We start from the raw sequence: 16921 nt of genomic DNA, 5'->3' as shown, positions 1-16921 counted from the left end.
CTGAGGAATTTGCAGTTTCCGGGAGGTTGAGGAAGCGACCCGAGCACAGCCCCACGAGACGCAGCCCTCGCGCCCACCGCCTGGCTTTCCGGGTTCCGCGAAGCTGCCAGGAGAAACCCGCCCGCCTGGAAAGGGAGGGCCGGGGTTGCCCCCACCTGCGGCCAGGCGGGGAGCGTCGGGGCCGCGCGGGGAGGAGCTCGACCGGCCACCCGTCCGGGGCGGGGCCCAGGGAGGCGGGGTTGCGGGTGCACCGCGGCCGGGCAGCGCCTGGAGGCCGGCGGGGAGGCGGCAGGAGGGGCCGGGCGGGCCGGGCAGCCGGGTTGAGCGGCGGCTGCAGCTGCAGCAGGACGGCCCGGAACTGCGCGCCGGGAACCTCGCGCGGCGGGCGGGCGCGGCACCCCCTGCCTGGCCGCCTGTGTCCCGGGGAGGCCGCCCGCGCGCTACGGAACCGGCAGCATGAGCAGCGGCTACAGCAGCCTGGAGGAGGACGCCGAGGACTTCTTCTTCACCGCCAGGACCTCCTTCTTCAGGAGAGCGCCCCAGGGCAAGCCCCGCTCCGGCCAGCAAGTGAGTGGCGCGCGGCGGGCGCCCCCAGACTCCACGTGTCTCTGCTGGGCGCGCGGGGTATGCTCGCCGGGAAGTAGGAGCGGGCGGAGAAGTGGCCTCTGCCTTTTCGGATCCCGGGAACGTGTCTGGAGTTTGTGCTGTGGGCGAGGGAAGGCGGAGGAAGGGCGGGGAGGCTGAGGGCCGGCTCCTGCCTTCGGCGCCAGATGGCCTCTGCAGCCCCGCCTCGGGCCGCCGCCTGCGGGGAGCAGCCCCGGAGCCAGGAGGCGTCCCAGGGTCACTCCCCGTCTTTCCTCTTCGCTTCCCCGCTGGGTCAATGGTTGGGTCCGCGCGCCTGTCCTTCCTATTAGTCTACTCACTGGCCTGTGGCCCCCGGGGTGGCTGGGGGCAACGTGTGCTATCTAGGGGTGGCCGGGTGACCTGGCTCCCTCCTTCCTTGCCCGGACGCCCCGGTAGGCTGGGTGTCCGAGGGCACCGCGGGCCTTGACACAGTAGGCACTCAGTAAATCTCGGTTGCGGGACTCAGGGTTGTGCGTTTCCTGTAAAGCTAGGTTTTTTGGTGCCCAGATGTTTTGCAAACAAGCTCCGGTACTGGCCGGCGACAGCTAACATTTCGGCCGGTTTCTTCCTTTTTTGGAGGCAGCACGCCGTGGGAAGCACGAGTTGGGAAAGGGTGGGAAGGGAACTTATGCCGGTTTCGCCAGCCGCGGCCGTGTTTTTTAGGGGGGCCTTCCCGAAACAGGGCACGTCGGCTGGACTGAGGAGGTCGGTGCTAGAACCCCCGGCCTCCTGGCCCTGGGAGCCGGCCAACTCGGACACCCTCACATCAGATTACGGAGGATTGCAATGGAACAAATATGTTGCTTTTAGAAAACATGCGTTCGGCAAACATTTCTATTAATATCAGATCGAGACCAAGAGACTAGAAACAAGAAGGGGCCAGATGATGACTTTTTTTGGTGGATGTGGGAGGGTGCAATCTGTCAGGGTGGTCTTACCAGACCTCTTAAGTTTAGTGACTTTCTGAATTAAAAATCTTTCTAAAATTCGGAAGTTCTAGTCTTTTCAGGCTCTTTAAGTCCCAAACCCAGAGGAGGAGAGGAGACGGTGAAGGGTAAGCTGAAGTCAAGTGCCCTTATTTAATAACAGCAGTTAATCTCCAGTCAAGTCCTGGTGCCATAGTTGTCCGTCTTTTATTGTTTCTAAGGCTTAAGGCCCCCCTATTTACGAGCCACTTTGAGTAGGATCTCTTCCTTTCAGCAAGAGTGTGTACTAAGACCATGAGTTTGCTGTGAAGTTTGGAAGTTGGAAATACTGTTCCTTCCCCTGCCGCCGTCCCCTGTTTATAGAAAGATTGCATTTCCTTGTGCTTTTTCCATTTTGCTTTTCTCTATCTTGGCCTCTCTCTTCCCCTTCTCCACTTTACCTTTTCTCCTTTCATTTATGTTGTGTTTACCATTTGACATGAGCAGGAACTCATGCTAGTTTGAAGTTTATTCCAGGAGTGTCTGCTAATCTCCTCAAAACTGGCTGGTTCTTGGATTCTCCAAGGGTGAGATGTCACAAGGGCCAAAGCATCCAGATTGGAATTGTATGAGAATCCTTTTCTGCTTTAAAAAGTAAAGATACCATTTTTTTTCTAGGTTTATATGCATTTAGCCTGCCTTTTTTTTTTTTTTTTTTTGAGATGGAGTCTCACTGTCACCCAGGCTGGAGTGCAGCTGTGTGATCTCCGCCTACTGCCACCTCTGCTTCCCAGGTTCAAGTGATTCTCCTGCCTCAGCCTCCTGAGTAGCTGGGATTACAGGCATGCACCACCACCTGGCTAGTTTTTGTATTTTTAGTACAGACAGGGTTTCACCATGTTGGCCAGGCTAGTCTCTAACTCCTGGCCTCAGGTGATCTGCCTGCCTTGGCCTCCCAAACTGCTGTGATTAAAGGCATGAACCACCACGTCGGACCACATTTATTGTTTCTATGTTATATGGATTTATTTATGTGATTTTCATCTAGCATATATATTATACCCGGGGTAGTAGTATTTAGCATTTAGAATTAGCCTAATATTAGTATGTATTTTGAAATATTGTGTTGGAAATCAGGACAGGAAGACGTAGTTCCGTGCTTGAAGAGCTTCACATGTGTATTTGAAGCTTTATTGCTTGCATATTTTCCCTTTCTAACATAATACATGTAAAGTGCTGAGCTGTAGGAATTATTTGCCTGGGGGAGAAAGTATTCTAAACTATGAATTTTAGTGGGCGTTTTGGTTTATTTAAAGAAGTGATGGGAATGTTTTAAATTTCTGGTAAGACAGGTGAATTAGGGAAGTAAGACATAAATATAAAGCAAATCACCAATGTAGAACATTTCTTTTCTCTAAGGTTAGATAGGCCGGGCCTGGTGGCTCATGCCAGTAATCCAAGAGCTTTGGAGGCCAAGGCGGGCGGATCACCTGAGGTAGTTCAAGACCAGCCTGACCAACATGGTGAAAATAAATAAATAAAAGGGTTAGATAAACTGTTTTCTTCATTTTCATGCTGATAAGAATAAGATAAGCACTTCTGACATACAGCATAGTAGTGAAATTTATCCTTTCTCTAGAGAGACAGAAAGAGGTGTTGCTAAAAGGATCTATTAGAGTTACAGTGATTTTTTTTTGGATGCTGTAGCACCTGGTAGAAAAGCCAAGAAAATGAGCTTTCTAGAATTCTTGAAAATATCCCGAGAAAGCAAGATGTTTGTGGTAAATGCAGCATAGGGAGAAAGGCATGAGAGAGGGGGTGGACAAGAAATTTCTTTCTTCTCTTGCCAGGCAAGGGAACATAGCCCAACTTCTTTCTATCCCCAACAGTAACAAAACCTTATAGATATAAAGAAAATGCTATCATTTTCTTTCTTATTTTAAACCTTATTGTTAACAAAAAAAAAAAAAAAAGAAAAGGAAAAGGGTTAAAAACCTGTCTAGGCTGGGTGTGGTAGCTCACACCTTTAATCCCTGCACTTTGCACTTTGGAAGGCTGATACGGGAGAATTGCTTGAGCCCAGGAGCTCCAGAGCAGCCTGGACAAAATTAGTTTTTGTCCAGGTGAAACCCTCTCTCTACCAAAAAATGCAAAAATTAGCCAGGCGTAGTGGGGCCCGCTTGTAGTCCCAGCTACTTGGGAGACTGAGTTGGGATGATTGCTTGAGGCGGGGAGGCAGAGGTTGCAGTGAGCTGTGATTGTACTGCACCACTGCACTTCAGCCTGGGCAACAGAGCGAGATCCTGTTTCAAAAACAAAACTGTCTAAAAGATATAAAGGGAATTAACATATGACCTTTTGTGGCAGTTTGTCATGTTTATTATAGACGCAGGGTCTGGATCAGTACCGTATATACAGTAGTTGCTCAATGAATGCAAGCTGAATCAATGAATGTTTTCCCGATTTGATAATAACTGGATCTTTACCATTTTCAAATGTACTGTATCTTATGATTCTCCCAAAAACTGTATGAAACATTTACCTAATGAAAGGGACAGGTATTGTTTATTGATTGTCTAAGGCCCATACCTACATGGCAGGAAGGCTGGAGCTCAGGTTTTCTGACTCAATTCCACTCTCTTTGGTAACTTCTTAGCTATGAAAATAATTTTACAGCTCCATATTCCCTTTGCAAATAAGGACACCTAAAGCTTCAGAGTTTCTTGAAATTTCTTTTTTCTTTTTTTTTTTTTTTTGAGATGGATTCTTACTGGGTCACCCAGGCTGGAGTATAGTGGTGGGATCTTGGCTCACTGCAACTTCTGCCTCCCAGTATCAAGTGATTCTTGTACCTCAGCCTGCTGAGTAGCTGCGATTATAGGCACCCACTGCCAGGCCCGGCTATTTTTTATTTATTTTTATTTTAGTAGAGACAGGGTTTCGCTATGTTGGCTAGGCACGCTAGTCTTGAACTCCTGACCTTAAGTGATCTGCTTGCCTCTGCCTCCCAAAGTGCTGGGATTACAGGCATGAGCCACTGCTCCCGGCTGTTTCTTAAAATTTCAACTCCCTGACCTGTATATATTGTCATGACAGCCTTTATAATAATTTGTGGATTCCCTGTGTTTCAAAGGATCCCTTTCGTCATTGTTTTCAGCAGAACCAAAAATGTGAACAGTTCTGTAATTTATCATTTGCCTTCTCGATTTCCCACCAAAATCAAACTACCTGTAAATATAAGACATATTCAGATTTCCAGAGTAGAAATGGCCTAAAATTATTAATCTGTTGGAGTGTGTCTGACCTCTTAGCTAAGCTACCTATCCTGTTGAGCCTTTGGTAGTTAATGGGAATAAGGAAATGAGACACTAGAATAGTCAAGAAGTCTTGAAAAACTTGAAACTGTCTTCTATACAACCCACACTTAGAAAAATTGTACTGAAGAATTTTTCAGTAAGTAAACCTATGAGACTGCAGATAGCAGGCCTCACCTTCACCCTTTTGGTTTATTCTTTTTTTAAATTTTTTTTATTTTTTTAAAGATGGCATTTCACCATGATGGCCTGGCTGGTCTTGAACTCCTGACTTCAGGTGATCCACCCACCTCGGCATCCCAAAGTGCTAGGATTACAGGCATGAGCCACCACGCCTGGCCCAGTTTTCTCTTTCTTATTCAAATATTTTTGTGCCTCAATTATTTGGTTGTGTCTTACTGCTAGAATCAACAGTAATGAGCTGCACTCTTTTATTAGTGTTTCCATTAGAGCTAGATCACTAGGGTAAAAGAATAGTGGTTTAAGACATGGGTGTTTTGACTATAGTAGCTTTTTTTTTTTTTTTTTTGAAACGGAATTACACTCTTGTTGCCCAGGCTGGACTGCAGTTGCATGATCTTGGCTTACTGCAACCTTTGACTCCTGGGTTCAGGCAATTCTCCTGCCTCATCCTCCCGAGCCTGCCACCACGCCCAGCTAATTGTTTGTGTTTTTTGTAGAGAAGGGATTTTGCCATGTTGCACAGGCTGGTTTTGAACTCCTGACCTCAAGTGATCTGCCTGCCTCGGCCTCCCAAAGTGCTGGGATTACAGGCATGAATCACCACACCCAGCCTATACTAGCTTTTTAAATATTAATTTTTAATTCCTATATTATGGAACATAAACATTTTCACCAGACATTTAGCCTAGTGCGAGGTGATTTGCACACCTTGTCTGCATATCTGATATGTTCTGTTTTTACACGATATTAATCCATTGGAATTTTGTGTTTGTGTGAGCAAGATTCACAAAGGCATATTCCTTTAAATGAATTTCAAAAGAAAATTAGTTCCCAGTCTTATTTAAAACCTCATATTTGAGCAGTACACTCCTTATCCCATTTCTTCTTCTGGCCAACTTTCAAGATTTGGAATTATTTGGAAAGCAGTGACACAAAACATTTTTTAAAAGAAAGGCTAAAAATATCCCATAATGTGGTTATTCTTTTTAGACTTCCTTTGGCAGTCAGTGCATGTCATACTGTTAACATTCTTTTTCTGGGAGAAAAATACTGAGGCTGACCAAACGCTTTCTAGTGGGGCCTGATCACCAGCTCCTAGCCCCCTGGGCATTAGCACTTGCATTTTCCACCCCCAAGTCTCCAAAGCATAAGTAGCTGTCTTTAAATAAAGGCCCCAGTTTGAAACATGCGGTTTACTCCTAATTTGGCCAGAGGCCATTGGCTATCTGTCCCACTTCAGAAGGGATGGTGAAAAGACAGTAGGATATATGATAAATGCATGCAAAGGAACTTCTCTTCTGTATGACAAGTCTTGGCTAACTTAGCCTCTTTGCATCTTCCTCTCTTTGAAGAACTACACACACTGCCTAGTAGGAAGGTTTTATTCACATGGCAAGCAGGCATTACCTCTAAAACAAGGCCCTGCTTATTGTTTACCCGTGATGTAATAGCTTTTAGCCTTTTCTTTAATTCCTTTCCGGCTCCATCCCCATCTCGGAACCATGGCTTGGAGTTGCTGCCCTCCTTTCTCCTTAACATGTTGACTTAAATGTCTCCTCTGAAAAGTGTTAAAGCCCTCTGTTCTTTCCTTTCATAGCAAAAATTATAATTTGCCATTATATTTTGTTTATTGAGGACAGCGATTAGCATTTTTTACCTACTACATGAAATAAATGCTTGGCACTTAAGGTGCTTGACCAAATGAAAGCCTACTCATTTTGGATGGCTGTCCCAGTATTTGGTACTGTTTTCCTTTATACACAATGACTCCCCCTTTCCAAACTAGACCATAAGCCTTCGCAGTATCTTACAGGTAGCAGTGATTTAAGATGGGATGATATTGGTGATATCTGTTATTACTGGTTAGGCATAATTCACTTTATATACTTTCCCCTTGTTTTAAGAAAACATAATTTATTCATTCATCTACTTAGTTGACGATTTATTGAATGCCTACTATATGCCAGACACTGTTGTAGGCTCTGGGGTTAGTGTGGTGAACAACATACACCCCCCAGCCTCATTTAGTAATGTTATTAAAAAGCCCACCCAATAGACAAATGAAAATATCTCTCTAATTTTTCCCTAAAGAGCTTGCTCCTTTAGTGTATTTGAGGAAACTTTGCAATGTTTGTAGCTTTTCAGGAACACACCTATTTTGTAGCATGGTAAAGCTGTGCATTTATTATTTATTTATTGAGATGGAATCTTGCTTTGTCTCCCAGGCTGCAGTGCAGGGGCGGGATCTCTGCTTACCACAACCTCTGCCTCCTGGGTTCAAGCAATTCTCCTGCCTCAGCCTCCGGAGTAGCTGGGATTACAGGGGCACACTACCACGCCTGACTAATTTTTTGTATTTTTACTAGAGATGGGGGTTCACCATGTTGGCCAGGCTGGTCTCAAACTCTTGACCTTGTAATCTGCTTGCCTTGGCCTCCCAAAGTGCTGGGATTACAGGCGTGAACCATCACGCCTGGCCCTATGCATCTACTTAGATGGGAATGTTGACATGGAAGTATATCCCTTCCTGTTTTACATCCCTATGTAAATCACATTTCCTTATTGGTAACTGTCTTCCAACAGAAACATAATCTTCAAGGGTAGAAAATGCTTTTTTAATAACTTTAACCAGAGTTAACTAAACACTGGTTAATTAACCGAAATGGTAACCAAAATTAAGTAAAAATATCAACCAAATTTTGTTTATTTTCCAGGTCTTTTTTTTTTTTTCTTTTTTAAATAGATGGGATCCTGCTATGTTGCCCAAGCTAGAATGCAGTGGTTATTCACAGGCATAATAGTGCACTATAGCCTTGAACTCCTGGGCTCAGATGATCCTTCTGCCTCAGCCTCCTGACTATTCCAGGTTTTTCTTAATGGTTTAAACAGGTAGTTCTGGTTTGGCTTTCAGTAGTGTAGTCAAATGGATTTTGCTTTTTTTTTTTAAAAAAAAAAAAAAAAAAAAAAAAAAAAGCGGAGATGGCCAGGTAATGCTTTAGGGAGGATGTCAGAACCCATAAAAAATGATGAGTATTTGAATGTATGTAAAAACGTGTTTAACAAATCAGAAAATATATTCTGAGATCGAGGTGACCACTCTAAAACTGTGCTGGTAGTTACTAGCTGCATGTAGTTTTTGAGCACTCAAAATGTGGCTAGTCTGAATTGAGGTTGCTGTAAAAATACACACTAGATTTTGAAGACCAGAAAGAAAGAATATAAAATATGTTACAATAATTAAAAAATTGCACTTACGTGTTGAAGTGATAATATTTTGAATATATTGAGTTAAAATCAGTGTTACTTACTTTTTAGCATGGCTGCAGGAAAACTTAAAATTATGCATGTGGCTCGCATTATATTTTTGTTGAACAATGCTGTTTGCTAAAGCAGAGCTGGCAGCCCCTACCCGAGGTTTCAATCTATATTGTTTTTGTGGCTGCAAATGGATGGATGGGGGGGTGCCAGCCCTGTATGTTGGAAAGATTTTCTTTGTGAAGGGGAACTTGCCCTTTACTGTTGGGGATAGTTTCTTCTCAGCCTATCCTGGGGACACACATACCAGCATTTTGGGATTGTGAAACTTTTGTGTGGGGAACTTCCCTTTTTTTTTTCACATGAGCTAATAAGATAAAACTGACCTAATGGCATTCTCAGTGCCACTCTGCCTTCAGTTTACAGAGAGAATAGGGCTCATATTTCATAAAGTATTAAAACAGCAAGCTTAATATGCATTTTATGGACTGTAATTGCTAACTACTGCTATATGATTCAGTCAGCTAAGAATAATTTACTAATTATATATTGCAGCATTCAGTTCTTCTTTCAGATGCTAAACAAAGTGAGATAATTAGAGGCGGAAAAAGGGTGAGTTTGGGAATTGGAGACCAAAAGGATAGATTTAGAAGATCTTGGAATTAACAGACTTGGAATATAATCAGCAAAGGGCTCACTTGAAATTAGTGCAAGTTGTTGGGCATGGTGGCTCATGCCTGTAAATCCCAGCACTTTGGGAGGCTGAGGCAGGCAGATCACAAGGACAGGAGTTCAAGACTGACTTGGCCAACATAATGAAACCCTGCCTCTACTAAAAATACAAAAATTAGCCTGGCATGATGGTGTGTGCCTGTGATCCCAACTACGCGGGAGGCTGAGGCAGAATTGCTTGAACCTGGGAGGTAGAGGTTGCAGCGAGCCAAGATTGCGCCACTGCACTCCAGCCTGGGCAACACAGTGAAACTTTGTCTCAAAAAAAAAAAAAGTGCAACCGGAGCGTGTGTGTGTGTGTGTGTGTGTGTGTGTGTGTGTGAGTGTGTGTGGTAAGATTGGGGAGGGTAGTTTTTACTCATTTCTCAAGTGTTGAATATTCACAATGGTGCTAGACTAAGTGCTAGAGATTTGGTGGTGAACAAAACAGGTTGAAGCTTGCCTACATAGGAGGCCTATATAGGTTCGTCTGAATTTGACTAGTCTATATATCACTTATAAGTGAACTTGTACAGTAATTGTCTTTTTGTGACTGACTTAGTTTACTTAGCACGATACCCTCAAGATTTATTCATGTTGGAGTATGTGTCAGAATTTCCTTCCTTTTAAAGGCTGAATAATATATCCATTGTATGTATATTTCACTTTTTGTTTATCCATTCATCTTTCCATAGACATTTGGATTGCTTCCACCTTTTTTGGCTATTGTGAATAATGCTGCTGTGAACAAGGGTGTACAAACATTTCTTAAAGACCTTTCTTAAAACTTTGGGATCTATACCATAAGTAATAATTGCTATAGAATCATGGTAATTCTGTTTTTAGTTTTTTGAGGAATACTATACTGACAAATTTGAATCCTAATTTAAACCTAGGATTATGGAATACTGCTGCTTGAGTTCAGCTGTCATTTTATTGTCTACATTGTATTTTAATGAATTGGCATTATTCCCCAAATACTGGAAAATTTGGAGGTTTCTAATTTTTGCTACTGTAAATAGCACTAATAGATTCTTTCTGCAGGAAACCTTTTCCATTATGGATTAATTTTATAGGATAGTTGTACAAAAATGGAATTTTACTGATTATGAGGGTGTGACTTCCTATAGTTCTAGTTATATACTGCCTGTTTATGTCTATTTTGAAGTTTCATTACACCCTTACTTCCATTAGATATAGTCATTAAAATAGAGGGAACAAAACTTCAGTAAGTAAAGGCACATTATTGCTATTTAACTTTGCATTTCTTTATTATTACTGTTTTTAAAATTATTATTTTTTGAGACTGTGTATTGCTCTTGTTGCCCAGGCTGGAGTGTAATGGCGTGAGCTCACTGCAACCTCCACTTCCCAGGTTCAAGTGATTCTCCTGCTTCAGCCTCCCAGGTAGCTGGGAGTACAGGCATGTGCCACTATGCCTGGCTAATTTTTATATTTTTAGTAGATAAAAATACATGTTGGCCAGGCTGATCTTGAACTCTTGACCTCAGATAATCCACCCGCCTCAGTCTTTCGAAGTGCTGGGATTACAGGAGTGAGCCGCTGCGCCCGGCACATTCGTTTGTGAATTTAATATTTTTTTTAATACTTCTGAGTAATTCCCCTGGTGTGAGAATTAGCCATGCATGACCTTTGCCTATTTGTCTGTTAGATAGACAGAATCTTGAGACAGCACTGCTCGAGTCCTGTGCATTTTTAGCTGAGTAGATGGTTCTCCTTTCTTGCGGTCAGCTGAACTTCGGGGATTTTTTTTTTTTTTTTTTTTGACTTATACTGTTTGTACCAAAGGGTTATTACATATTCAGGCTTTTTTAAAGAGGAGTTTTGCTCTTGTTGCCCAGGCTGGAGTGCAATGGCACTATCTCGGCTCACTGCAACCCCCACCTCCAAGGTTCAAGCGATTCTCTTGCCTCAGCCTCCCAAGTAGCTGGGAGTACAGGCATGTCCCACCATGCTTGGCTAATTTTTGTATTTTTAGTAGAGATGGGATTTCGCCATGTTTTTCTGGCTGGATGGTCTGAAGCTCCTGACCTCAGGTGATTGGCCCACCTTGCCCTCCCAAAGTGCTAAGATTATAGGTGTGAGCCACCGTGCCCCGCCCAGGCATTTTGAAATACTTCAGAATGTGTTTCAGGGTGACATCACTGAAACTCAGCAGAATATTTTACTGGTTACTCCTGTAGTTACAACATGGGAAAGGCATTGCTAAGAAAGCATCACTGTAAATAAACCCGTGGGATTCAGAGGGTGGGCAGTTGGGTGGTGTTGTTTTCCACTAACCGTGTTTTTTTTAAAAAAGGGCGACTGGAAGTTCCTGTTTATCTTTGAATTTCAGTAAATTTAGGGCTTGTTCTCCAACCACTCTTGTAGAATTTGGAAGAACCTAACTTATTTTGCAGATATACTAGGTATTAAAAAAAGAATAGTAGGACAAACTGCTGGAAACCTTACCCACCAAAGATAATTTATACTGTTTACTTACAGGCTTATTGTCTTTTGTTGAAAAATTGTGATGAGAAAGGAATCTGGCCTTGGCATCTATTAAGTTGGTGCAAAAGTAATTGCGATTTTTGCCATTTCAGTAGGAAAAATCTCCATTATTTTTGTACCAACTTAATACTTTAAGGTTTGTTGATGCCTTTGTAGAAAATTGTTGCTTAATCTCTTTTATTCTGATTGACTCCTACTTTTTTTCTTCTTTCAGAATCTTTTTATCAAGTGAATCTTTTAAAAAGATGTGAAGAGTTATTTCTGACTTTGTGATTGATAGATTATGAGCCCTTCTTAATCCCCATTTCTTAAACAAGCTTATCGTGAAAATTTCCTACAAATGCTTGTTTCGAGAAATATTTTTTGATATTTTGCCAGCAAAGTCTTAGGAACAAAAATTTTTTAAATGAAATTAGAAAGCAACTTAATTAAATGTATCACATAAGAGGAAAAGTACCAGTACTAAAATTAACTTTAGCATTCCTTAGGGAATTAAAATTCAGTTGATTTTATTGGACTTTAATATCAAAGGAATTCTGAGATGAAAAATGTAACTAGCACATTTATCCGTTTAGGCCTTAAGCAGATGCAGGTTTCATGGCATGCCAGCGGTAAATTCAGGGGTACTTAACTGTGGTGAATAATTTCCTAGTTATGGGAAAATGTAAATATTATGTAGATGGTATAAAGAAACAATATTGCATTTGTCCATATGAGGTCTGTTTGCGTTTGTTCAGACAGGCTTGTGGATTTTTTTTTTTTTTTTGAGACGGAGTTTCGCTCTTGTTACACATGCTGGAGTGCAATGGCGCGATCTTGGCTCACCCCAACCTCCGCCTCCCAGGTTCAGGCAATTCTCCTGCCTCAGCCTCCTGAGTAGCTGGGATTACAAGCATGTGCCACCATGCCCAGCTAATTTTTTTGTATTTTTAGTAGAGACGGGGTTTCACCATGTTGACCAGGATGGTCTCGATCTCTTGACCTCGTGATCCACCCGCCTCGGCCTCCCAAAGTGCTGGGATTACAGGCTTGAGCCACCGCGCCCGGCCTGTGGATTGTTTTTTTTTTTCTTGTCAGTGTTCTTTGGGGGGAAGGTACAGCCCTTTCAAGTATTTCGGAAGTTTATTTATTTTTTTCTTTTATTTTTTGGAAGTGGAGTCTTGCTCTGCCACCCAGGTTGGAGTGTAGTGGCACGATCTCGGCTCACTGCAGCTTCTGCGTCCAGATTCAAGAGATTCTCGTGCCTCAGCTTCCGGAGTAGCTGGGATTACAGGCACCCATCACCACGCCTGGCTAATTTTTGTATTTTGTTTTAGTAGAGACCACCATGTTGGCCAGGCTGGTCTCAAAATCCAGACCTTGTGATTCGCCTGCCTCAGCCTCCCAAAGTGCTGGGATTATAGGCATGAGCCACCATGCCCGGCCACTCTTTTTTTAAAAAATTTATTTTTATTTTTTACATTTTTAACAGACAGTGTCTCACTATGTTGCTTAGGTTGGCCTCTAACTCCTGGGCTCAAGTGGTCCTCCTGATGTGGCTAACAAAGTGCTGGGATTACGGGCATGAGCCACCATGCCCAGCAAGTCATTGTAGCCCTTTAAGCCTCAGTTTCCTCATTTGTAAACTAGCAGTATGCCTAGAATTTCATAAGCATTAATAAATGTTAGCAATTGTTAATAAGATCCTCCTATGTGTGATCATATAACCTCTTTTCATTTGATGTTAGTAGACCTATGGAGAACTGACAGTGGTTAACAGATTTGAAGTGAACTGACAGTCCAGCCGAAGAGCGAAAAATAGCAGGAAATTAGGTCTGTCTCTTTGCCTTTATTAACCAGAATGAATTGGGAATCTCAGTGTAATTTATCAGGAATGAGCTCCAGTAATTTCTGGAGGATTATTTTTATTTATTATTTATTTTTTTAGACGGAGTCTCACTCTGTCGCCAGGCTGGAGTGCAGTGGTGCGATCTCAGCTCACGGCGCCCTCCACTTTCTGGGCTCAAGCGATTCTCCTGCCTCAGCCTCCTGACTAGTTGGGATTACAGGTGCGTTCCACCATGCCCAGCTAATTTTTTATTTTTAGTAGAGACGGGGTAGGCTCTCACCATGTAGGCCAGGCTGCTGGTGTCAATCTCTTGACCTCCTGATCCGCCTGCCTCATCCTCCTAAAGTACTGGGATTACAGGCGTGAGCCACTGGCCCAGCCCTATTTTTTTTTTTTTTTTTTTTTTAAAGCTGCATGCCGTATCACTGTGATGCCTTTGTTTTTGGAAAGGAGCTGTTGCCTGCTGACCAAGCCTGGGGCCACCTAATAACAAGTCTTTACCAACTTCTTTTTTCTAAGTCACTCCATTTGAAAGAGAATGATCAGGCACAGGAAAGTATGGTTCTTTTGCCCAAGAGTTAATGTATAAGTTAACACATTGTACACTTTTTTTTTTAACTTCCTTTTTTCTTTCTTATCTGCCTTTGATCATGGGATCCTGGCTAGTTTTGCCCAGGGCTGCTCGCTTGACCTGGTGACGAATTCCGCTTCTTCTTGGGGCTTTCCTTTTTCCTCCAGAAGGTCTTGTGCTCATTGTTTAGGGGCTTAGTCACTGTCTTCTTTCTGGTTTTCATGAGATCAAATAAAATAAGATAATACATGCAAACTGTATAACATACTCCAAAGGCAGATGCTGCTGCTGTCCTCAGAGTCCAGTTCCCTGGTCGCGGCTGGATTCCCAGCCCTCTTCTCTCTCCACAGAGCAACTGTCTCAGCTCTGAGGGTTTCAGCGATGCTGGATGTTTCCACACTTAAGAAACAGGCTTGCTTATGTTCCAGTGCAGGCATTAAAGCTCAGTGAGTCATGTGATCTGCTTGGCCAACTCTTCAGAGTTCGTTTGTACTCTATAAAACTGGTATAAGTCTTGGAACCCGATGGGAAACCTCTTCCTAGTCCTGCAAGCTGGATGTGCCTTCTGGGTTTTCATATTCTCTCTCCACCCACAACCTTCTCTTGTATGTTTGGTTGTATGTTTCTCACAATGAATTGGTTGTTGGAAACTGGCTTTCTATTAATTCCAAATGCCATTGTGAAGATTTTTAATAGCTTATAAAATTTTTAATTGGCTGAGCTGTAATGTTGATATATTTTTTATAAATGTTATCATTAACAAGTTGATTCATATAAAAGCCTTGGAACAATACCTGGCATATAAGTACATGTTTAATAAAGATTAACTTATTATTTCTGCTGGGCACGATGGCTCACGACTGTAATCCCAGCATTTTGGGAGGCTGAGGTGGGCACATCACTTGAGGTCAGAAGTTCAAGACCAGCCTGGGCTAACATGGTGAAACTCTATCTTTACTAAAAATACAAAAATTAGCCTGATGTGCTTGCTTGAACTTAGGAGGTGGAGATTGCAGTGAGCTGAGATTGTCCCACTGCACTCCAGCCTGGGCAACAAAGTGAGACTCTTGTCTCACAAAAAGACAAAGAAAAAAGGAAAAAGATTAACTTATTACTTCTGATGGTATTAGAATTGTTTTATTTTTTATTTTGTAGACAGGGTCTCACCCTGTCACCCAGGCTGGAGTGCAGTGGTGCGATCATGCCTCACTGCCACCTTGAACTCGAGGGGGCCCCAGTGATTCTCCCATCTCAGCCTCCTGAGTAGCTGGGACTACAGGTGCATACTACCATATCTGGCTAATTTTAAAAAATGTTTTTGTAGAAATGGGATCATGCTGTGTTGCCCAGGCCGGTCTTGAACTACTGGGCTCAAGTGATCCTCCTCCCTTGCCCTCCCAGAGTGTTAAGATTACAGGTGTATGCCATCATGCTCATCCAGCATTATTAATTAAAACAATTTGGTAGGAGATGGTATGAAAGCAGTGTGGTTCAGTAGAAAGGTCTGTGGATCTAGAATTGGGAGACTATTTTAATTTTGGATCTGATATTTACTAACTGTAGGAACTTGAGCAGATTCCTTAGTTAATTTCCTTGAGTAAGTTTCTTAATTTTAAAAACATTATAGAGGAGTTAAATGAGATAATGTATGTGGAAAGTATTCCTAGATTATAGATTATTATGTAATTGTAAGTGCGGCAGCAATCATAGGTGTGTTTAGAGACTACTAAAAAATGGTTTTCTCCTACTTTTAATCTTGTCTCATGTAAATTGGTGATAAATTCTCAGCCTGCTGTGGTATTGACACTTGATAAACAGTTTTTGAAAATGAATTTACTCCCTCATTTCTTCTATGTCTATTTTTATCTGCAAAGTGGTGATTTGTGTTTGGGGACCTGAACAATTGATAGCTAAGCATCAAGTTTAAATTACTTAATGAATTGATGATTGTGTTCATGAAGCACTGTGGTGGTTTGGGGGAAGATGACATTCTAGCTTATTGTTGGATGCATCAGGGGACTTGAGTTAATTTAGCTTTAAGCTTTCCAGATTATCCTGTCTATGAGCTTCACAAGGGCGGGCCACATCTCTAGTTCACCATGATATTTTCAGTGCTAGCTTGGTGCCTGGCACTGGGGACAGAGGGAGTCCCATTGATATTTGTTAATTGACCACCTGGTTTTCATCTGACCAGACTTAGGTCACTTGTGTCAGAAATACAATCAAGGAAAAGTTGGGTGAAGGCACTAAAATGGGTTTCTTTTGGTTTCAGAGGGAGTAATAATAAAATAACAGTAATAGCTTCTGCATTCATGTGGAAGTAGGACATTTAGGTGAAAAGTACATTGGGCCAGAGGTATGGAGACCTAGTTCCTAGGACTGGTCCTTTATTAACTAGTAGAGATAACTTTCAGAGAGTTACTTAACCATTTTTGGCTTCAGTTTCTTCCTCAAAGGGCCTGTCCAGCCCTATGGCAAATGGTTAGTTTATTCTGGAGCAGAATTACTGGCTGGAAGGAAAGTAACAGCAATAGGACTTGAGAGGGCTTCACAAATATATTGAGATTCCAAATGAATTAGTTTAGAAACAGCTATATTAGGTCATATCTGCTTGGATGGGGAGAACCCAAGTGAGTTGATTAGTCATTGGTGTTTGAGAAATGAATTGAATATGTAGAACTATTTCTTTCCCAAAAGAGGGACTGTCTTGGGAAATAAATCAAAGGGGATATGGGTGATATCTTTGATTCATCCCCTATCTAGTGCCAGCAAGAACGGGTTTCTTTTTTTAAGAATGGGTTTCATGTAAGCCAAAAGAAAACTTGATTGTTCTGAACTTCTGTGTATTGCAGGAGTTATAAATACAGTATCAAGAACTATTTAATAAGAGCCCATCAGCAATGCCACATTTCTCAAAACCAGGACAGGATGAATGTATGACAATCATCTTACTGAGAATTGGTAGGACAGTAGGGATAGTTTAGTCACTATGCTTCCATGAAGAGTCAGTACTTGAGGG

The 16921-nt window shown here is 42.4% G+C and overlaps 1 protein-coding gene across 1 annotated transcript in view; it reads left to right on the top strand.

The window, feature by feature from the left end:
- Positions 1-275: 275 nt before the first annotated feature.
- Positions 276-16921, top strand: part of RASSF3 (Ras association domain family member 3) — an 87561-nt gene continuing 70915 nt past the window's right edge. The window contains exon 1 of the mRNA XM_032288448.1: positions 276-567. Coding sequence (XP_032144339.1) covers positions 457-567 — 111 coding nt within the window. The 5' untranslated portion in view covers positions 276-456. The remainder of the gene's footprint in view (positions 568-16921) is intronic.

This window comes from Sapajus apella, unplaced genomic scaffold (assembly GCF_009761245.1).
Source record: "Sapajus apella isolate SASKATOON/1434 unplaced genomic scaffold, GSC_monkey_1.0 scaffold2, whole genome shotgun sequence".
Lineage (NCBI taxonomy): Eukaryota > Metazoa > Chordata > Mammalia > Primates > Cebidae > Sapajus > Sapajus apella.
The sequence above is the reverse complement of the archived record's forward strand: the minus strand, read 5'-3'. Positions and strand labels throughout refer to the sequence as shown.